At 45.9% G+C, this 23,165-nt stretch overlaps 1 protein-coding gene and 1 long non-coding RNA gene across 2 annotated transcripts in view; one reads left to right on the top strand and one right to left on the bottom strand.

Moving 5' to 3' along the window:
* The first annotated feature begins 1,133 nt into the window (after positions 1-1,133).
* Positions 1,134-5,254, top strand: LOC103826859 (inositol 1,4,5-trisphosphate receptor-interacting protein-like 1). Its single transcript, XM_030239937.2, has 2 exons — positions 1,134-1,202; positions 3,818-5,254. The coding sequence occupies exons 1-2, from the start codon at positions 1,134-1,136 to the stop codon at positions 5,252-5,254; spliced, it is 1,506 nt and encodes a 501-aa protein (XP_030095797.2).
* A 7,253-nt stretch (positions 5,255-12,507) lies between these two features.
* The window catches only part of LOC127059695 (uncharacterized), a 33,134-nt gene continuing 22,476 nt past the window's right edge, over positions 12,508-23,165 (bottom strand). The window contains exon 3 of the long non-coding RNA XR_007777733.1: positions 12,508-12,858. This is a non-coding gene — a long non-coding RNA (uncharacterized LOC127059695). The remainder of the gene's footprint in view (positions 12,859-23,165) is intronic.

Here is a 23,165-nt window from a genome sequence, read left to right as displayed (position 1 = left end):
TTGAGCAGGTGGAATATATATCCCAGCCAGTGGAAAGGACACCAGATTCCCATTCCTAGCTTAAGGACTGCTAGTGTGAACAACCTTGGACAAAGTGCATTTGAGAATCTGATTAATTCTGCCTGCCATTCAATCTTGCACTAAATAAGACATGAAGCTCCAAACACAAAACCAGCCGTTCTTCTCTTCTAACAGTTTGCTGTCAACACAAGACAATAAAATATGAATATTTTAGATTCATAATGCAGACAAATAGGAAATAGGAGCTGTATTGTGCTTTACATGCATGGCTAACTCAGTGATAATGCTAATGTGATTATCTCACTGAACTTTTGTGCTGTCGCTTAAGGGTAACTTTGCCTTGCTTAGCTGGGATATACATATTTGTTTCACACAGGCCTAATGTCTTTTCTAAGTTTGTAGAAATACAGAAGCCTGATTTCCCTCAACTGTTACAAGGTAGCATCCTTTTTTGGCAATAAAATCTTGGACATAAAAATCATAAAATGATAGAGTTTTTGGTTCGCGGAGAAGTAAAAGATGGTGGCTGGCAGAACTGCCACCCTGGACTTCCAGGCAGCAGAATTTTCCTCTAAGAAAAGGAAAGAGATCGATCCTTTAAGAGATCAATTCACAGAATCCTTTGGGAAGCAGTGCCAAGGAGTTCAGGAAGGGCAGAGGAGCTCAGGTAGGCTGGAGATTCCTCAAGAAGGAAATCTTAAAGATGCAGGAGTAGGCTATCTCCAGGTGCCGAAAGCTGGCTGAGACTCAGAAAAAAAAAGAGAGTTCATGACCTTTTGAAGAAGGGGTAGGTAATTCAGGAAGATCACAGTGATATCATGTGGTTATCAGGGTCAAAATTAGAATTGAAATTAGAAAAATATAAAAAAGAAAAAGCCTAACTGAAACTTAATTTGGCTACTACAGTCAAGAGCAATAAAAAATGTTTCTGCAAGTACAAAAGGAGAGCTAAGGAGAATCTTCATCCTTCACTGGATGTATGGGGAGACATAATGACAAAAGATGAGGAAAAGGCTGAGGTTCCTAATGTCTTTTTTGCCTCAGTCTTTAATAGTAAGACCAGTTGTTCTGTGATTACCCAGACCCCTGAGCTGAAAGACAGGGATGGGGAAATGGTCAGCAACATGCTGCACTACTCAGGAAGACCCATGTCTATGCAGTCAGATGGGATCCAGAAAAGGGTAGTGCAGGAGCTGGCAGAAGTGCTCCCTGAGCCCCATTCAGTCATTTACCAGCAGTCCCAGATAACCCAGGAGGTCCCAGGTGACTGGAAGTTAGCAAATGGTACACCCATCTACACGAAGGGCTGGAAGAAGGACAGTGAAACTGCAAGAAAAGAAGAAGATCCCTGCTCAGCCAAGTCACCCCTCTGCCCTGCTTGGCATTTCCTTCTCCTGTGATTTCAGGAGATGGCTCTTCAAGGGGGATCAACACTCATGGAGCACAGGACCTCCAAAAGCAGGTTTCCAGGGCACTTTTTGGGCTTGCTCCTTCAGCAGAGTCTGTTCTCCCCACATGCATAGTCAAGTTTTGTTGGCAATTGTAGGGACATTTGACAGAGGTGTTCCACACACTGAGGGAGTGATGGCTGTCTGTATGTCTGTCAGATAAATGGGGAAGGTGATAAAGTGCTGGGAAGTGGGAGAGTTGGCATGATGTCAGTGCTGTGGGTTAAGGAGTGGATATTGTTCTGGTTTCAGATGGCATACAGTTAATTTCTTGTCAGTATCTGGTCCAGTGCTGTGGTTTGGATTCAGTAGACAATGGTGTTGGTAACACACTGATGTTCTGGTTGGTGCTAAGTGTCATGTTTATCCAAAATCAAGGTATTTTTTGTGCCCCATGCTCTGTCAGTGGGGAGGTACAAAAAACACCAATCCAAAAAGCTGCGAGGGAGGAGCATAGTTGGGAAGGTGGCCCAAACTGGCCAAAGGGATATCCCATGAGCCATGATGGCCAGTGTATGAAATGGGTGAGTTACCTGGAATGGGAGCTAATGGTTGTTTGGGAAAGGGTCCAACATTGGTCAGCATGTGGTGATCAACTGAATGGTGCATCACTTTTTTATCACTCTTCATTCTTATAAATTCTTCTAATTGCTTTTTATTATTAACTTATTCTTATCATTTTGCACTTAGATTTCACCCTCAGATTCAACTCCAGTGGGAAGGTAAAGGGGTTTAGGAGTGTGGGGACGGGAGTGGGGAGTGTGGGGGTGGGAATGGGGGTGTGGTATGTGGGAGCAGCAAATTTTACAGTGCTCAGTTGCCAGCTGGGCAGCACCTCATAGCCTCTTTTCCTGAGCTGCCAGCAATGCATCACAGGCAGCACCAAGAAGCCAGCAATGTCCCAGAACTGCCATTGTAGCAAGGCAGCCCAGAGCACAGGTCCCCATGGTCCACCAGTCTGCTCCACAGCCTTGTGTTCCAGCTCCTCCAGCATCCAAGTCACCTACTGGTTGAGGAACTCAGAATGATGCTGCATGTGCTGGTGTGTGTCCTCATCCAGCTCATCGTTCACCACCTTTGCACTCTGGAAGATGGTCTTCACCAGAATGACCAGGAACATTAGGACAGACGCAGCCTTCAGAAGGACAGAGAGAAGGGTTTGACAGCTCTGCCTTTGTACTCCATCTCTCATTCAGGGCAGTCTCCAGCCTGTGTGCACTCACCCTCTCTCAGGCTGGACTAGGACAGCACTGCATGCTGCCCTCATTTATACCTGCCCCTCATTGTGATGTCCCTTGTGATGCCACTGGCACCAGAGACATCACAGCCAGGCCAGCCCTGCCCTTCAAGACCACCATCTCAGCTCAGACCCTCACAGTGGCCCCAAGAAACCTGAGTCCCAGCACCCAACAAATGCAGACCCACTGCTCTGGAATGGCCTCCAGAGCCTTCCTTTACAAAGCAGGACAAAGCTCCCCCAAACCCTTGGCAAACATAAAGTTGGATGATGAGATTCCTGGGTGCTTTATTCCTTGAGATCCCTTGTGGTTAGATGGGATCAGTTCCCTTGGCACCTATCCTTGTCCTTCTGGGAGTGCTCTTGGGGCCTTTGTGACACCCCTGTGTGTGGGGTGCAGAGAAGGACTTGGGGGTTCTCGTGGATGAAAAGCTGGCCATGAGCCAACATGCACTCACAGCCAGAAAGCCAGTGAAATCCTGGGCTGCTTCCAAAGAAACCTGGGCAGCAGGTTGAGGGAGATGCTTCTGCCCTCAGGAGGCCCCACCTGGAGCCCTGCATCCAGGCCTGGGCACCTCAGCACAAGAAAGATGTGGAGCTGTTGGAGAGGGCCCAGAGGAGCAGTGGGTCTGCATTTGCTGGATTTCTTGGGGCCAATGTAAGGGTCTGAGCTGGGGTGGGCATGAGGGGCAGGGCTGGCCTGGCTGTGATGTCTCTGGTGCCAGTGACATCACAAGGGACATCACAATGAGGAGCAGGTATAAATGGCAGCAGGAAGCAGCCCTGCTGCAGAGCAGCCTGGATGACATCAAGTGTGCTCACATGGCCAGATGCTGCTCTGGATGAGGGCAGGACCACAAACACGGGCACCCAAGAGAGTGCTTCCAAGTCTGCACCCAGGGCCCAGCCCCTCCCAGGCACCCCTTGCAAAGGGCACAGTGCCACCACTGGGAGTGGACACAAGCTTTGCTGTCTGCCAGCTCCCTAGCCCCCTCTCCTTCCTGCCTGCTGTCTCCCATCCCTTCTTCCCTCCCTGCCAGCTCCCTTAATTTCTCTTTTCTTCCTTCCCTCCCCTCTCAGCACCGCTGCACTCCTCTCCCTTCTCTTGCAGGTCAAAATGCTCATACTATTCCTCCTCTGGCTTGTGCAATGCCTCCGCCATTTCATCAATGTGTACCTGGATGAGGACCTCAACCAGCAGAGGACTGAGATGATGCAGGAGTTGGCCCACAGGACTGTGGAGCAGAATGTTGGATCCTGGGGAGCTGTGCTCTGGACTGCCGTGCAGCAATGCCTGTTCTGGGCCCTTGCTGTATCCCTGATGGTGCTCTTGGCACTCTACTGGTGGCTCAGGGAAGGGGTCCGTGAGGTGGACAACAGAAGGGACTCAGAGAGTGAAGAAAGTGAGGAAGAAAATCCTGCTGAGAGGAATATGATCTGGCTCTTTTCAAGACGCTTCCAGCTGTCAGTGCCGAAGCTGGCTTCTAGGAGACGGGTGGTGCAGGAGCTGCTGAGTGACCTTCTCCGAGTCTCCCACAATCTCTTCTCAGACAGCTTCTTCCCAGTGCTGGAACCAGTCATTGGGGTGGGCAGTGCCTGTGAGGGATGGAGTCCTCACAAGGAGGAGGATGTTGTCTACTGCATGTTTGTGCCCCTGAAGCCGCCCCGTGGGCATGCCTTCCACCTGGAGCAAGACTCCACAGGGGAGATGCCACAAACGACCATGCGTGTCCGTGTGGAACTGGTGTGCACCTGCACTGGGGACCAGCCTGACCAGAACATGCTCTGCTTCCTCCACCACTCTGAGCAGGAGCTGAAGAGAAATCAGGTGGCCAGCCTTCTACACACCCTCTGCACCGGCCCTTACCTCGATGGGGAGAAAATTGCCCTCTGGTTCCAGACGTTTGTGATCTCAGCCTGGTCGATGATGCCTCAGTCCCGTCGCTACAGCATGAAGGTGCTCCCCTCCTGCCGCTCCTGCAAGATGAAGCTGATGAAAGCCTCTGGGAGAAGCCTCTTTGTGGAGACAGTATTTAGTGTGCAGCAAGGTGACTCGGACATCTTCCTGAGCAGCCAGCCTACAGAGGCCCAAATCCCCCCAAGCACGACGTGGCTGGAGAGCTATGCCGTGGCAGAGGCAAAGTTCTTCAGGCATGTCGCCATGCACGCCCCACCCCGCAGCTGCCACCTCAAATGCCTGCGGCTCTGTGCTCGCATTCTGGAGGGCTCAGGCCTTTCTATCTATGCCTTGAAGACCACGGTCATGCACCTCCTGACCTTGATCCCTCTGTCAGAATGGCAGCACAAGTATCTCCTGATGAGGGTGGATGACACCATGCGCTACCTGCGCTGTTGCCTAGAGGAGAAACACCTCAAGCACTTCTTCTTTGACAATGAGGATATGCCCCGGGAGATTTCCTTGCCCCCAGCCTTCCAAGGAGCACAGCCCCTGAACCTCTTCCAGCACCTGGCACAGGATCCAGCTGCTCAGACTGAGGCATTGAAGAAATTTGATGACCTGCAATATCACTTCTACTTTGGGTTCTGAATGAGACAACTGTAGAATCACAGAATCATAGAATCATAGAATCATAGTACTGTAGAAGAGTAGAATTGTTAGGTCTACAGGAAAATACTTCCAATATCATTCTAACCCTACTTTGACCTTCTGGGAGCTTTAGTTGATGTAAAGTTTACAACAAATGTTGTGTTTGAATGAACACTGTATCTCTGAGCGTCCATGCATCACCTTGGCATGGAATGCAGCTGCTCAGCTACCACAGAGTTGGAAATTATTTGGTATAAGACCTGAGGTGGTGGGCTCTGGTTTCTCTGATTCCCTGACTCCCACTCCCCCACTGTCCATGTTTCTGCACTGGAGAAATAGGAATATTTTGCCACCCTCTACAGCTGTGCTTACTGCCAAGTGGCATTTAATGTTGCTGCCCTCCAGCAGCTCCTACAAATTCCCTTTTTGAGAGAGTCCATTCCTCCTGTGAGCTCTACTGGGTACAAAGATGGCAATAAATAATACATTTGTGAAAACACTTCATCTGCGAGTCATCCTGGAGAAGAGAAGGCTCCAGGGAAACCACATTGAAGCTTTCCAGTACTTGGAAGGGATCTTATAAGAAAACAAAAGAAAGTGACTTTTTACATGGTCAGAATAGTGTTGGACAAGGCAGAAAAGTTTTGTACTAAAAGAGAAGATTTAGATTGCATGTTAGAAAGAAGCTCTTTACTGTGATGCTGCTGAGGCCCTGGAACAGGTTGCCCAGAGCAGCTGTGGCTGCTCCATCCCTGGGAGTGTTCAAGGCCAAGCTGGATGGGGCTCTGAGCAAGCTGGTCTGGTGGAAGGTGTCCCTGCCCATGAACTTTAAGGTCCCTCCCTCCCCAGCCATTCCAGGATTCTGTGATCTTGGATGGTGTCTTTTGACATGGGCCTGAGGGAGGAGCAGCACCCTGTTGCCGTGGGGTTCAGCATCCTGGGGCAGCTGGCACAGGGGTGCCAAAGGCTGCCTGGGCACAGCCATGCACAGCAGAGCTGGGGAAGTCTCTGCAACACAAACCTGAGGGAGCTGGGGGTGTGCAGCCTGGAGAAAATGAGGGTCTAGGGGAACCTCATTGCTCTCAACAACTCCCTGAAAGATGGTTGCAAGGTAAGGTTTGGCCCTTTCTCCCAGGTAACAAGTTACAGGACAGGAGAAAATGGCCTCAGGTTGCGTGGGGGGGTGGTTTAGATGAGAAATTTGGGAAAGGTTTCTTCCTGAAAAGGGTTGCCAAGCATAGGAACAGGTGTCCCAGGGATGTGGTGGAGTCACCATCCCTGGAAATGTTTAAGAAATGCTTCAAGTGCCTGGATGTAGCACTTGAGGACCTTGGTGAGTAGTGGCTTAGGTGAGGGCACCGGGCTGGTGGTTGGAATTTGTGATCTTAAAGGTAATTTCCAACTTGAACAACTCCATGATTTGGTACTGTTTTTGTCCAAGGAACTGTCACTATATATTAAAATACATTCATACATTCATACTGTATATGATAATCTCTGCTCCACATACAACATTTCCTCTTGCTTGAGGCAAAACAGTTTGCAGGGAAGTTACTTTTGCCCTTTGCCTCTTCCTGCATCAGGTAGGCACTGGAGCAAACTGACTTTTTGCCATAACATCTGATGTCCTCTCTTTATGGGATGGTATGCTGATCCTGTCTTCCACTTTCCAGGGCCCTCTGCATGCCATTGCCAAAACAATTACACAGATTTTTTTTTTTTTCCTAGTGAAGAACTGCATAGAGCTCCCAAACTATGTTCCAGCTGGAAACATGCTATTAGTCATCACATGAGATAAAAGACTGCTTCCCATATGTCTTCTGATGCTTGCCTCATTTACAGGTGTCTTTGCCTTGGATGCCCACGCCTTCTGTAAGAGGAGAAGAGAAAAGTGGGCCTGATGTTCTCCCTGCAAATTTGTAGGTGTAGCTAGCCAACACTGAAGATAACCAAACTATTCCAGGTTTGAAATCTCTCACCAGATCTTACTGCTCATGAAACAAAGGAAATATGCAGCTTTCTTATTAAAATGAATGAATAATAACTGAATAATGTATATCTGTGATTAAAATCCCCAGTATCACAGCCCCATCTATTGGACTGGCTGAAAGATATTTAAAGGACCTGCAAAAAGTCTGTCTCTTCTCTAGCAAAATACGTTCTCATGATAAACAGGACCCTGTGGCATATTAAACTCTTAATTATGGCACAGGAGGCATTTTCTCTGAAAATTAAAGAGGTTGCAAAATGGCTACAGCCTCTGGAAGGCAATTCTTAGAAGCAAAATGTAACTCAGTGTTAGTGACTCCTTTATCTACTTCCTTCAGTATTCTCTTGGCACGGATTAATGTGGAGAGGGGAGTCTCCATATTTCTTAGTCATGTTATCATTATGCCAATGACTCTGGAATGCCATAATCCTACAGAGCAGCACAGGCCCGAGGGAAAACACAAGGAAACCACTGAGAGAAGAGAGATATCATTTAATCCAGGCTTCGTTTGCTATTGTATGTTTGAGACCTTTTATTTTTTAAATTTATGAAAAAATGGCAGATGTTGTGTGGCTCCCAGAGAAGTGTCTTGGCCTGCACAGTGTCAGTCTTGGGGAAGACCAGCCCTGGGGCTGCCTGTGCCCTGTGCTGTGGGATACATCTCTGTAAACCTTCCTGATCCTAAGCCTGCTTACCAGGCTTTTATGTCTCATAACCAAAACCTAGTGGATCAAACCTCACTAAATAGGTGCTGGCAGCAGGATGAGTTTTACATGAGTCATGAGTTTTACATCCTAATCCAGAGCTCCTGAAGTGAAGCAGGAGGAACATTTTCATTTCAGTGGGTGATGGATGGAGTAAATACTAGTTTCTAAGAGTCTGCAAAGGTGTTTTAGACACCAGTAATTTTTGTGGTACTAGGTCACTAGGAACCTAGTGCTTCTAGTGCTTCTTCCTTGGAGCTCCTTAGCTTCTCCATCAGTGGCAACTGAAAAAATACTTCTTCCCAGATGACTCAGAGCTCTGAGCCTCCATCACACTCAGGAGTGCTAATTAGGCACCTTACTCCTGGAAACATGAAGAATTAGGCAGCAGAAGCTCTTAATAAGTGTTCTCATCCTTAGAGCCCACTCTCTTTTCTCTTTTGAAGGTTTCCCATCACATTACTCACACTGTTAAGAAAAAAGCTCAAGAAAGATGTCTTAAGATGTCTCCTGTGTTCCTGAGACTGAATGCCCAGACACAAACAAGGACTTTTTACTCCAAATCCATAAATCACTGCTGTGCTCCACAGGAGTTCTGAGTTGGGTGTCTGACTGCATTATTTATCACACACTGTTACCTTAGGGCCTAGTATGGACTTTGGGAAGTGGACTCTGCAGGCCCCATAAAGCCTGGTGAAGGAATAACTGAAGCAGGAACATCTGTTCCTCTTAAGAGACTCTCTCAAGTAAATCCTTACTTCAGCCAAGTTCATTTTGGAGGAGAGATCACTACAGATGGAGAAAACGTGATTTTCTATGCTGACCATGGGTGCCTGTGGGGCTGGAATGACATGGTGTAAGCATTAATCTTCTGGATGCAGAACTATTTCAGCAGCCACAAAAGTTCCCTCACCCTGACCAAGTGCCAAATTCCCATTTGAATCAATCTTCTTGCTGGACCTATACACAAGGAAACACTTCAGGGTCCATCTGGGACATGTTTTAGCTTGGGTTGATGGCTTTGCCAGGAGACTGACTCTTCTGGTTTGGATGCTTCACACCCAAGAGGCAGTGGGGTCCAAGAGGGCTGCTCCAGGGCTTGGGCACTGCAGTGAGCTGTATGGTCACAGGAACAGGGCCTGCAGGTACAGGGGGCTGTGCCAGGCTTCAAAGCCACCAGTGCCTGAGCTTTGTGTCACCTCCTCCAGAGCCACCACAAAACAGGAGCAAGAAAAGGCAGATGGATGACACCACCCCTGTTAGTGACCAGCACTGTCTCTCCTTAATTCCACACCTAGAACAACAGACTCAGCTCACTGTAAGGTCATTAGGGAAGAGGAGGCTGAAGCAGTCAGGAATTCTCTGTGGGGTGAGCCCCAAATTCTGGCCCTGGCTGCTGCATCGTGGCAGATGCCCCACTCTGGAGCAGTCATCAGAAAACAGGGGCATCTAGTGGCTGTGCTAGAAAGTTCAATAAACACCACCACTCTCTTGAAAAGATGTGAGAGTTTGCCTTTCTCCTCTCTCAGCTCTACAAATAAAAATATTTTATGCCATAACATTACCTGAAGAGGGAGGGAGAGGCACAAATCCTCACTGGATTTGATGCTCTTGGAGCAGTGATTCTGACCCACCTGTGACTTTAACAACAGTGTAACCAGATTGAATGAAGCTTTTGCTGGTGTCTGGTGCAGCTGCTGCTCTGGACAGCCAGAGCTACATCCCTGGGACCCGAATCCCCTGCTGATTCAGGGCAGGAGAAATGTTGCCTGTTTCTGCTCTGACCAAGGTGCAGTTTGGCCCCTGAGCAGCAGCTGTGCACTGCAAGCACCATCTCTGTGTGTGACAGCCACACTGGCCCGGGCTCCTCAGTGCCTGCTGCTCCCCAAGGATTGCATTTGCTGGTGACCATCCCCCTGTACCACTGAGCTGTAGCCTGGGTGCAGCCAGGCCACTGGAGCTACCCCTCACCACAGTGAGTTAGGGACAGGGAGGGGAGTCAAGAACTGAGGTCTGTTTTGCTCCTGTGGCTCGGGCTGCCCAGCTTCACCCTCTTAGCTGATGTCCTCAGAGTACAGTGAGGCACTGCAGCAGCTCCTCCATCCCTACTCTGGGAGGGGACCCCATGTTTTCCTTCTGGACAGGCACCTTCCACACCCCTGAGGGTTTTCCCCTGCAAGGAAGAAAAGAGAGATTGTCAGAAATGTAAGTGAGGAATTATTGTTTGGTTTAATAGCAGAGATATGTTACAGCTCCAGGTATAATTCCCTTATACAATGCTCTGAGCCTGCATGTGCAGCCATTGCACACAGCACTTTTCAACCTTTTCACATCCTAGGAATTGCAAATGGGACTATCTGGTCACTAATTGCCCCTGGCAGTGATAGCTTTCTGTCCCCTCTTGCTCTGTTAGGTTCTCATAAGTGTCACTGGCTTAGTGTGATCTCAATTTACCTGAATTCTCCCTAATGTGTGGACAGAGCTGACATATTGCAAAGGGACTGTCATGCAGGAGAGTTCCAAGTTTTCCTATTCAATGGCTAAACAGAGGACAGCCCAGTCTCCTGAGCTGTCAGGCATCAATCAAATGCAAAATTCATTATTTTGTTAAGCAAAAGGAAAAAGGGAGAAAGCACAAAGCAAAGAACTGAAGGCTGAATGCTAATAGGACTATTGCTATTATGCAATTCTCTACAGAAAATCAAGAGAAATGATAGTACTGGAAGGGCATATTATTATTTTATAGGCTTAGTCCCAAAGTGAGAGGAGGAGAGAGAAAAACATGCACAGCTGTTTTTCCCTTTTCTGGCCACTTTGATGCACTTACAGGATACATAATTTTGCAAGATCTGTACGTGCTCCCTGAGTCACAGCTCAACTCACCAATAAACTTCAAAGCTTGCATTCCCCAGACAAGCTGTTTTATGCATAGATGTGCATTCTCTGTACAAATACTCTTTATTTTGGTGAATTTAGCAGGCTGGCAGTCAGCTAAGGAAAGAGAGGTTCTGCGAGGTGGTTACTGCTGTGACTGCAGTTCAGGTGAACATAGACAAAGCTCAGCTCAGGTGAGTACACATCTAAACCCAGCTGGCAGTGGGTCCATGCAGAAGAGAGCATGGTGACCAGCTGCCCACAAAGGCAGGGAAATAAATCAGTCCTGAGCCCATGCTCAGCTGTTCTGGTTGCAGCAGAGGATTAGGACTTAGCTCAGGTGTATCATGAGGAGTTGGAGATCCTCCTTTTCTTGCTCTGCAATAAGCAGACTTATCTCCACTTACAGGGTGGAGACATATTTGAAAATCCTGGTTATCTGCTGTCTTGAGGGGTTTTTTAATGCCCAAACCCACAAACAGAGGGGAAAAAAAAAAAGCACAGAGATATGATGTGCCAGATGAGGAAACACTGGTAACAATTTTGATAGCAAAGCTTTTGGCTAAATGGCTTTTAAATGGAAGTTCAGCCTTAGGGTCAGTTACAGAAGAGTTACATGTAAACAAGGACATTTTTATTTGTACCCCTGTTCCAGTGTGGAAAATAGCTACTGTGATGGCCTCCCCTTGGTGGGCATCAGAGGATGCCATGTGGGCACAGACCAGCCCACAGAGAAGCAGCTGTCCAGATAGCATTTCCTTTTCCATTGGCTCCAGCCAGCTGCATGGATCTGGTCATCTTTTAATACCTTTAATTCAAAATCTGAGAAACCAGCACACAAATGTGAAAGAGAAATTGGCTCTTCTGCTCACTCATTGTGAGAGGAGTTGGAGAAGGTCAGTGCAAGACCAGCAGGGCCCTGTCTCACTGGAACTGTGGTGTGGGCAGTGTTCATTTTCCAGCCTTGTCACCTCCATATGTGACACCAGGGATTTGCTGCTGAGTGTCCAGGTGCACCTTGGCTGGAGAAGACACGTGGTGTTTGGGTTTGTCTCCACTGGTTGCTCTGAACTCACCTTGATCTCTGCAGTTGTTGACCTGACATAGTGCTTGATTTCCTTATGAGTGGAATAAGCTAAGCAGCATTCTGATGGTAGAAATTGGTCCTAGTAGGCAGGGACTGCTTCTTGCTCCCTCTTTTTCCTGTGCAGCAGTGAGAATGTGGTGGCTCTATTCAAGATGCAAGCATCCTCTGCATAGCCTCAATATTTAAAAAAAAATAATATTCCATGAATGGCAATATTTACTGTAGTGAGCTTAAAACCCCCTCAAATCCATTGTCCTGGAAAGCAGCTCCACCTCTCAGGATAGCTGCTCTCCCCAGCCAGCTCCAGAGCTTGGACAAGAGCTTGACACTGGGACAATGGCAGAGAGCTACCAGAGATCACTCACAATAATTAATTCTGAGACCACACTTTTCTCTTGGCAACCACCCACCAACACAGTCACCACTGCTCAGGTGACAACTCTGCCATGTGTTCAGCTGCAGGAACCCACATGTCTGTCTGAGCTGCAGTGATATGTTAATATTTTAAACATTTTGATCTATTGCTTATCCTCAAGCTAAACAAGAAGGTCTTTTTCACCTACTTTTAATTTCTTTTCATGCTGCTGAAAGCAGTCGGCATCTGCTGAGGTAATGAACGACCTTGCTGAGCCCATATAAAAGCCCACAGTTCTTGGTAGTCCAGTTCGGTGCTGCCTGGTCTGCTTTCTTCAGCAAGAGCTGCAGGCACTCTGCTCCAGTTCCTCATTGATCATTGCAGATACTAGGGAAAAACATCTCTTCCCTCTGGATTCAGTCAGGAGCTGCCATGTACTTCATCAGGTGGGAGACTGAGCCTGGAGCAGGGAAGCTTGTGCTCTGCTAGGAGTCTCTTCCATTTGTTTCACTTTTCCAGCTCTTTGATAATGCTCTCAGGGCAAGGATCTTTCAAGGCCATCACCCACTGTTCTCTTGGGAAGCTGATCCTGGTCTGTCAATGTGACAGGAGAGGCAATGACAGTGTGAGGACCCTTACAAAACCACAGCCTGCAGAGTCTGAAAATCTTGGCACTCTTAAAAAAAAAGACACATTTAATCCCCAGGTAACAGAGATGCAAAGAGGGCATCCCCCTGTTTGTGGGAAGCTCACAAATCTGTGTGCCCAGCAGACAGTTCAAAGTTGGTTGTTTCATTCCTAAAATTTAATGAAACTGTGAGAGAGGAAAGGCTTCTGGCTTTCAGCAAAGAAAGGATTTTTACAGGCTCAGCTGATTAACATACACTTATCTCTGTCAGTTACTGAGAGAAAGCAAGGTCCTGGGGTTCAGGTGTGTGCCTGGGATGCTGGAGCTTTGCAGATTTTTAATGGTTGAAGCAATCTTCCTAATCACCCTAACTTTCCACATGACAGAAAGAAAAAGAGCTGCCCCAGACCCTCTTCAGCAAGGATGTTTAGTTACACTGTTGGTTTATCTTCCAGAGAGAGAGATCTTTGCTGAAATGTTTGAAATGTAGAGCTGTGCTTGGTCTCTAGCACTGGCACAGGCTAGAGAGGGCAGTTCATTGATTCCCTCCATCCAGGTCTGAGCTGGGATTCAGGAGTTCTGAGGATGGTGCTGTGTGATACAGCATTGGTGCCTTGCTCTCCCCTGCATCAAGTGAGGTCTTACCAGAGTGCGATCCTGCACCTCTTTGGATCTCAAGCCACAGCACTCCCCTGCAGGGGAAGGCAATACTTCCTGAAAAAGGGATGGATCTCATGGCTCAGAGCCTTTAAACAGGCTCCTTTCCAGGAGCCACATCCCATCCCCTCTCTCACGCAGCAAATGTGTCTTGAGGGTGACTTGCTGCCCTGCGCCCCTATGATCCTATTGTCACAGTCATATTTCCTGGAAAAATCCCTTTGCCCAGGATTCTTCTCCTGGGGAGCTGAGAAGCCTCAGAGAAAAATGAAAACAATAATTATCTGATTTGCTTCTCCTGTGTTTTGGTGCTTTGGAATGTGGTTGGACATTATTTACCAACAGGTGGTTGTTTCATGGGTTTCATGTAAATTGTTTTGACTTATTGACCAATCACAGCCAGCTGTGTCAAGGCTCTGGAGAGAGTCACGAGTTTTCATTATGATCTTTTTAGCCTTCTGTAAGTATCCTTTCTGTATTCTTTAGTATAGCTTAGTATAGTATTATTTAATATAATACAGTATCATAAAATAATAAATTAGCCTTCTAAGAACGTGGAGTCAGATTCATCATTCCTTCCTGCCACTGGGCACCCCACAATCTCCTATGACTGTTAAGGCTTTGCTTTAATAACAACAAATTATTGCTCAGTTTTAAGGTCCAAAACTACTTGCACAGGTCGTGTGAGTGGAACAGGGCCCACAGGCCAAGGGAGATGACAGCCAAGAGTAGGTAAAAGCCCTTTTGACCATCATCTCTCAGATTTAGCTACACTGGTAGAATGGTTTGCAGCACAGGCCCAGAAATCTTCTTTAGTGTTAAACAGTTTAGTGCTAGAGCACAGTGCAAATTATTAAAGGTTTCTGTTCAGACAGGACTTTGATTAGAATTTTGCTCATATTATTACCAACTCCCATCCTTCACATCCTTCCCTGGCTGCAGAGAGTTCAGCCAGGGCCACCTTTGCCGCATTTAATCAGCCTGGGCATATTAACTACAAATTCCTGCAATCCTTGAAACACTTAGGTCTTAAATATGTGCCCATAACTGATGATTACTAATTTTTTTACTTGAAAATTTATCAACAGGATTGAATAATCGTTCATTTCCCCACTCAGGTTGGTGCTGGAATTAATTACATTTATTCCCAAAGTTTTGATAGTGACCTGAGACATTCCCCTCAGTGTTGTATTAAAAACCAAGCTAATTCAAACCATGACAAGGGTTTACTGTAAATGTCAATGAGGTGCAACAGTATAATAACCTCATTTTAATGAAGAAAACTGAATCCTGATATTTTCAGCCCCAGACCAGCAATCCAGTTTGCTCTTTTCCCTGTGCTTTCTGCACAGACTTCACTCCAGTCATGGAGCTGAGGGACTGCAGTGTTAATTTCTGGATTATTCACCCTGTTACACATTGGTAGCACCTTTTTCACCACCTGCTGAACATGTGTTTCAAAAAATGATGTTTCAATTGAAGTGCTAGGGGAATGCTCCCGGCCAAATATGGCAACGTTCATGCTGGGAATTAAATCATTTGACCTCAAAAATGTGACACAGTTTCATTATGGCAGGGCAGAAGGGTGGAGATCACAGTGGTCTAAACTTGCAAAGTCGTCACTCATGTCAGGTGTCAGAGGTTTCGAAGGTCCCTCTTGAAATTCCTCCAGGGTCTAGCAAGTGCTTAGACCTCTCTGACAGTGATGCCTTGGGATATTTCAGGTTGGTGACTGCCTGGGGAAGTGCAGCTACAAGATTCCCCTGTAGCAGGGAGCAGAATTACCAAGAGCTGAACCAAACTTTGGCCAATGGCTCCTAGAGTAACTAAGCCTGAATTTTGCAAGAGTATCTCCATATAGTGCAGAAAAAAAATTTGGAGTGTAGTAGGGACTGGATCTGTCTTCAACCCCTGGAACAGTTTTGCACAGAGCTAATTTTGAAGCAGAGGGATATACGACTGTGCACAGAGTTTCTCCAGGGGGAAATAAAAATAGTCTTATTATGTTAGTGATAAAAATGTCTGTTTCTATGTGTACAGATCTTTGAAACTCTTCTAGTAGAAATTTTGCTCTGCTTTTGTCACCACTTCTAACACTCAGCTCTGACAAATACTGAATAGCTGACCTGTGTCTGCACAGCCTGCTTCTGTAATTAAAGAGGCTGAAATAGTGGCTATAGGGTCAGAATTTTTTAGAATATTCTAAGAATCATGGTGGCTAATCCAGACATTCATTGCTCTAATCCCATAAACACTATGGGCTATCATGCCAAGAAGGGTTCCTAATTTCCATACCAGCCCTGCAGCAATAAGAAAAGCACTAAATATTCCTCTCACTGTCTTCACTCATCTCCCTCTGACGATGTTTTTAAAATATAGTCCTGCAAATATGTTGAACTCAGAGTTGTGTCAGGACAGCTGCTAAGCATGTGGCAATAATGCCTTTTCTGATGGATGTTTCTGTTATTACAATGGAAGTTTTGTCTCTTGAAATTAAGAAACAGTAATTAACGTATTTAGCGCCATGGGCTGATAGAATTGTTTTGACACTGGTTCTTGAAGAAGCTGAAGTACTCCATCTTCCCTCCCAGCACTGTCTTACATGGGGATTTCAGGAAAATAATGAAGAATTTTAAATCATCTGGAGCTATGGCTTGATTGCATTTGAGGTGACTTTTAAGGGTGAAGACACATCTGGCACCTTTTAAAAAGCAATGTTGGTGAAGGATGTAGAGAAAAAAGAGAATACTGGCAAGAGGTGGTAAATATACAATCACGATAAAGGCAGAAAATGTGCTGTGGAAGATTTTTGTTTGTTGATATCATGAAACACTCAGCATCCCTAGGAAAAGCTGTTAAAAACAGACGAGTGGGGTAGCTCTGAAGGAGCAGGTTGGAGATAATCCTTCAGTCTCAGGTCTGTGGATTCCCTTCATGATCATGACAAATAACAAAACTCTGCCCTAATTTTTCCTCTTTAAAGGAGATTAGCATTGAGATGCTGCAGGGCTTAAATCTCTCCTGTGTGTCGATAACACACAAATAGGTGCAGATATATGTAGGCACAGTATTTTGGGGTGGCTCAGAAGTAGATGAAGCAGAATAGGCCAGGGCTACTTGATATACTTGATGCAGGCTATGACAGCAAGTGTTTTTGCTTCTGGAGAATAAGGAACTTCCTCCTTTCTGAGTCCATTTTTTTTCTCCCTCTCCAAAAATAGCAGGAGTGGAGCTACTAAACTGTAGCAGACTTTTGTCATCTTCAAGGTGCAAGACACAAAGCTGTCTTAATTTGCCCTGGAGAAGCATTTAGAAAGTGGAACATTTAAGTGACCAATTCCTTCAAAAACACTGAACTATTTAGGAATCGTCTTGATGAAGGGGACTCTGACCCAGAAAATCATCTTCTTTCAGGATAATACATATTAAGTGTTCATCTAAGCACACTTCTCAAAGCTGGTGCAGCCCGATCAGAAACAGCAAGAGAGAAAAGAGCAAGTGGTTTTGAGCATGCAGGAGAATCAAAGAAATAATCAGCATGGCCCTGTGGTAGAGATAGCACTGGAGATGGGGGTTGGCAAAATGATAACAGTGAAAGTACCAGGCTCTGGGTCTTGTGAGCCTGAGAGGAGGTGACAGAACTGTACAGAGATACAGCTGGGGTGTTACATACATGGCACATGGAGGATCTGTCATTTCAAGAGAAGCTGTCAGGTTGAAAGCTTCGGTTGGGGATTGTTTTTTTTTTAGTTCAGAGGCTGTGGATATAATTATGACAATTTGCATAAAAGTCAAGCCCCTTGTACAATTTAATGGGGTTTGGCAGGAGGGTTTGGGAACACTCAATGTGCTGGAGAGGCAGAGAAGAGTTGGAGCAGGAGCTATTCCTTGTGGGACACAAGCTGAAGCTGCCCAGTGGGAGGGCTGTGCCCAGAGCAGAGGAGCTGGGCTAGAGGCAGCAGAGTGACAGCCACAGCCACAGCCTGAGCCTCTGAAACAACACCTGGGCTTTCTAATGGAATATTTCTAATTCACAGTATATCTGAGGCCCCACCTTCAGAGCCAGATCCCACTGGCAGCTCTGGAAACCTTGCCAGCTTCCTTAAGGCATGGAAGAGCCCTTCTGCAAACTCCCCTTCCACTGGGATTTTTGGAGCCTGTGGGGCTGAGTGCAGAACACAGTCTTGTCAGAAGTCAGTGTGAGCCACTGCCACCTGCCAAAAGTGGGTCTCATTCCTCTGTGGGTTTCCTTTTGCTGCCCCAGGTTTTGACACCCAGGAGGGATGAGCAGAGAGGGTCTCAGCAGGCTGCCTCTCTGGCACACTGCTGCATGGTGCTCAGAACTTCTCAGCTCCATTATCAAGGGAAGGTGGTGACTGAGTCTACACCTCTCTGTCACCCACGGGGAAAGAGCCAGGCTTGACATGTTAAGGGAGTTCATGCCCTTGTAAGATTCCCCTTCTTGTCTGGCAGGAGGGAAACCAAATATATCTTCTAATCTATTGAGGGGTGGAAGATTGTCTGGGGTTTTGCTTGTCTGTGTGCTTGTCTGGGCTGCAGGTTTTCTGGTATCTGTGAAAAGAAGGTGTCAGAAAAAAGGACTTGGGTCAAATTTGGGGTGAAGGATTAAAATACAAGCTTCTACTATCCTAAGCCATTCAGAGCAAGATAGGGACTAAAGCATGCAAGTGGATGCTGTGGTTTTAGTATGACCATAATTAAAGCAGTGGGCAGTTGTACAAACTGGAAATTGATTTGAACCATTGCTACATAAGCACCTTGACATGAAATTAGTACCTAATTCAGAGCCCCCAAGAGAGAAAATTCTGGCTTGTACTCTGCCTACATACATTCAAATTAATGCATAATGCAGCAAGTTTCTTCCTCTCTCTGCCTGTCCCTTTCTCACACACACAGACGTACGCATGCAGCTGAACTCCCACACAAGTTCTGTGGGGAAATTACAGCCTGCTCATGTCACTCCCTTCTTTGTCACTGAAATAGTGCCATAGGTCTGGAAAGTGCTGTCTCTGTGCAGTACCAAACTTTTTCCAGCTCTGGAACATCTTACTTTGATAATACATAAATTTGAGTTTTCTGTGTAAGTCAACTAATTGATTTTTTTTTTTTTCCCTCAAAGGTTGGATTGCACCAACACAAGCCATAAAGTAGCTTTCATGTTTGCAAATTTTTGGGAGCTAGGCATGAAGAACCAAACTTTCTGTTGTCAGGTCACATTAGCTCTGGGGTTTCTCACAGGCAAATTGTGTCTTGAACACTCTGCATGATTCACAAAAAAAAAAAGGCCCTTCTCCATGTAAAGCATCAGCTTCCATTAAGGAGAACAAATAAACCAATGCATGCAAAAGATGTGAGCACGTGGCTTGTGAACAAGTTTAGAAAAATCACCTCAGAGCATGGCAGGCAGCAGTAACACTCAGTATCTCTGATCCTCTGAGAGCAGAGCAAGTGGCATCCTCTTGGTGCTGAAAAGAGAGCACAGCTATGGCTCTTATCAGTGGCAGTGGGAGGGAGGTTTGGGGCTGTGAAGCTGCAGGGAATCTCAGTGGTGGAGGTGAGCAAGGGGCAAGAATGAGCATTTTTCTCATTGCTAAGCAGGAGCCAGGGCAAGTGGCTGCCATGGGGCTACAGAAGAAACATGGAAGGTGGGAGGCAGTGTAGGAACTATGCAGAGATGGGCTTGAGGAAAATTCTATCACTGTAAACCAGGAATGACTAACTTTAGGGAGACAGAGGCTATATACCCATCAGCATAGACCAATGGCTTAAAACCATCAATATTTCATGAGGAGCCTTGTGTAAATACTCCTGCTCCACTCCCTTTCTCTTTGCATTGTGGCAGAGATGAGCAAAGTCACAGCCCAGGGCATCCTTCCACACTAATAAAACACATTCCCTTGGAACTATAGGAAGGTTGCTAATTTCCTGCAGTCTCAACCAGAAGCCTCCAAAACAATCACCTTGTTCTAGTAACAGTGGAGGTCCAGTACTTGCTGCCATCATACTGCAAAACAGAAGACTTTGCCCATGTGCACCAGGTGTCATCTACTGTCCTGCTAGATGTGTGCAGCATTGAAAAAATCACCTGCCACAGGTGATGGGGACATAGTTGTGGGTCAGGCCCAGATTAGAAGGTTGTGCCCCTTAGAGAGGATTAAGAGAAACCCTAAGAAACATCCTGGAGTGTTTTCTACCCTTCACAAGGCATATACCCCCAATGGTTTCTGTGAAAAGAAGGAGTCAAAAAAAAGGACTTGGGTCAAATTTGGGGTGAAGGATTAAAATACAAGCTTCTAATGTTGGAGTTTATTGTGGCTTCTCCCATCAAATGGATTCTGAATGTTAATGACTCTACTTATTTGAGGCCCCAAGCAGGTATTTCTATCCTCAGCTCTGTGCCTTTTGAACATCTGACTGGGTCTCTTGTGGTTTCTCAGCCTAGCCTGAGAAATTGGAAGGGTACACCAACATTCCCAGTGTGGACTTGTAAATCTCAGATACTTTATTCCTTCAACAACACAGGGGAAACTCATTATGCACATAATTTTGGGCATGGAAAATATCTGACTTCACCATTTTTCTTGACATGGAAACTCAGAATGGTTCTTCCAACTTTTTCTTCGGGATATTTGGGAAGGCACCACCAGAACTTCACCTGAGAGCAAAACTCTAACAGCAAAGAGATCTCAGCAACACTGTCAGAACCCTCTAGAAGGTCTTTCCTTGGCCTTGTGGATCAGAAAATAACAGCATTCAAACATTTGTGTGCAGATGAAAAATGAAAATCAGTTAAACTGATTTTATTCAACTCACTGCAGCCAAATTAAGTAGAAAATGAAATATTTTAAGAAGCATCCTATGGTAAGTGAATTTGAATTAGCTGCAAACATGGATGATTTTCTTCCAATCACCAGACCACACAGAACTGCTGCTTGGATTTAACTCCCCCTTCATCTCACATATGCCTCTCCTTTATTTCCTGGCATAGATAGATGTGTGATTAAACTATCACTTTTGATATCCCAGAAAGCTGAGGAAAGGAGATTACACTATAAATCATACAAATCTTCCTTCCCACCTGTTTATGAATTTTAGACAGCTTTAAATTTTTTTCTGTTGTAATAACAGCAAATTGTAATAGAGATAAAACATAAAGTGTTGTAAGTATTTTTTAGAGTGTTGGATTCATGAGATCAGTTTATAGAGATAATTTTGTCAACAAATGCAAAGTCATTTAGGGGTTTTTACTTGTTATGAAAGCTGTTAGATTAAAATACTGCTTAAACTTTTTACTTCTTTGTGCTAACACAAGTGAAAAGATGGCACCCCACTGAGCTGGTCACTGTCTTATTTTATTTTGCCTTTTTGGGGTAGGATATCCCCAAATTCAGCCTCCATTTGTATGTGTGCTGCATCTTCCCCCACAATATATCCTGCATATCCAAGTCCAAGACCACCAGCAGCACTGGAACCCCTTGGGTGTCAATGGAAGCTTTGCTGTCAGATCCTCTTGGCTCATGGGGAGTTCACAGAGGATGAGCCTGAACATCTGTGCTCATGGGCTCAGTCCAAAAGGAAAGACTCGGAAATGGTAGGATTTGGATTGAGTTCTGGACTGGCTTAGGGTGGATCAGCAAATGGACCCAGAGCAAACACAAACCCAGTGATTGGGACCTGACATGTACATGGGTCACTTCATCCACTGCTGAATTAGAGGCACAGTGAGGATCTCAAAAAGTTCTGCTGTGTCTGATTAAATTTTACCTGCTGAAATAGTACAGCCTTCTTCACCTGAAGGACTAGAACAGAGCGTCAGTCAGGTGTGTTGGATCCCAGGTTTCTCACAGTTTGCAGGTGGGTCTGTAGATGGGGCCCAGGTGGGAGCAAGCTCAGGTGCAGTCAGGGTAACCTCACCAGCCAAGAGTAGTTTCCATTCAGCCAGTCTGGACATAATTGTGGACTAGACACTCAGTGTCCCATGTACACTTTTATTTGTGGCAGCATGAATGAAGAGAAGAAATATAAGCATCAGCTTGCTGATGGGGAAATATTTCCATAAGGGAAAAATATAAATATTTATATTTATATACAATGTGGTCAACCATTAAGTGCTGCTCCCAGCTTCCTCCTCCACTCCCCCACAACTTGTGGGAATGCTGTGTCCATCTGTATGCCCTCCATATCCACACACTGCTGATCTAACCTTTTCAGTCAAACTAGGAGAACACTGATGACCCAGCACAAGGAGATCTGATGAACATGGTACAGGGAGAGATGGACATGGACACATACACAAGGCATGACCTTGGCACTGAGAGGGTAAATGGCATTTCAGGGGCTCACAGAATGGTATGAGAGTACATTCCCAATGAGCACTTCAAACTGGATGAATAATTCAGAATAACATTTATACTACTCACTTTGCTTGCTTTAACTGTGAGTAAATGTCAGATGTTTTTTTGAGATGCACTAACCTCAAAACCATTTATACAGTCACTTCTCTTTTAAGCCTTTCAACCCCCAAACCAAAGGACTACTCACAGTTGTATGAAAGATCTGCTGGCTCAGAACCCTTGGGCCCAAAATAATGATGCAGTCCATTGGTCACTAGAGCTCTGTTTGCAATAGTTATTTGGGATTTGTTCAATTAGGTTCATGGGATAAATCTCAGGAGGCTATGAGTTGGTAGCTTGGTTCAGAGCCATAAAAAAGTTGTCATAACTGTAATGCAACTGCAGACATCAGCATCCTTGCTCTTACATTGTTACTTTCTCATCTTGCCCTTAGTCAGACCAAGTGCTCCATGGGCAGCCCCCGGCTTGTTGAAGATATAGAACAAGCACAGGGGCAGTGCGTGAAGGTCTCTCAACAGAGGGGTGAGCACCCACCCACTGAGAGCTGAAAGCCACACAGGATGAAGATATGGGGGTCTCACTTCTGGTATTTGACTGTTAGCACCAGGACAGGGCTGCCTGGAGTGGGATTCCATGGGATAGAGAATGTATCTACACCAGTTTGTCCTGTGGAGCCATGTGGATTTGCAGTGAGTACCAAGTGAGAGCTGTGTGTTGTTGCACTGGAGGATCTCTCTGATTATACAACAGTTACACTTTCTGGTACTTGCAGTTATCATTAAATCTATAATCAGCCTATTCCCCACATGTTTGAGAATCTCTCCCCTGCTAATACAATATAATTAAAACAGCCCCTGTTTCAACAGTATCTGCATTAAAAAGGAACACCAAAGAGATCATAATAGGTGGAGAGAGGTTAATAATAGGTCATGTGGTTAATCTTCCAGTTACAAGGGCAAACACTAATTACAGGACTGGGAAGGGAAAGGGCAGCCTGATTGCAATGTGATTATGGTGACCTTGTTAAGGAGTGATCCAAGTCATGATGGGTCCTCAATAAATAAAGATAATAATCCCTCAGCACCTCCCAGTGAATGTCAGACAAATGCTGAGAGCAGCATTAGCCCTCTCTGCAGGCCGGGTGGGAGGTTGGATGCTGAGCTGTGTTATTCTCCAGCTCCATCCTCAGCACAGCGGGATTGCTGGCTTCTCCTTCTGCTCACTGAGAAAAACAAAAGCAC

Source organism: Serinus canaria, chromosome 5, assembly GCF_022539315.1.
Source record: "Serinus canaria isolate serCan28SL12 chromosome 5, serCan2020, whole genome shotgun sequence".
In the NCBI taxonomy this organism is placed as follows: Eukaryota; Metazoa; Chordata; class Aves; order Passeriformes; family Fringillidae; genus Serinus; species Serinus canaria.
The sequence above is the reverse complement of the archived record's forward strand: the minus strand, read 5'-3'. Positions and strand labels throughout refer to the sequence as shown.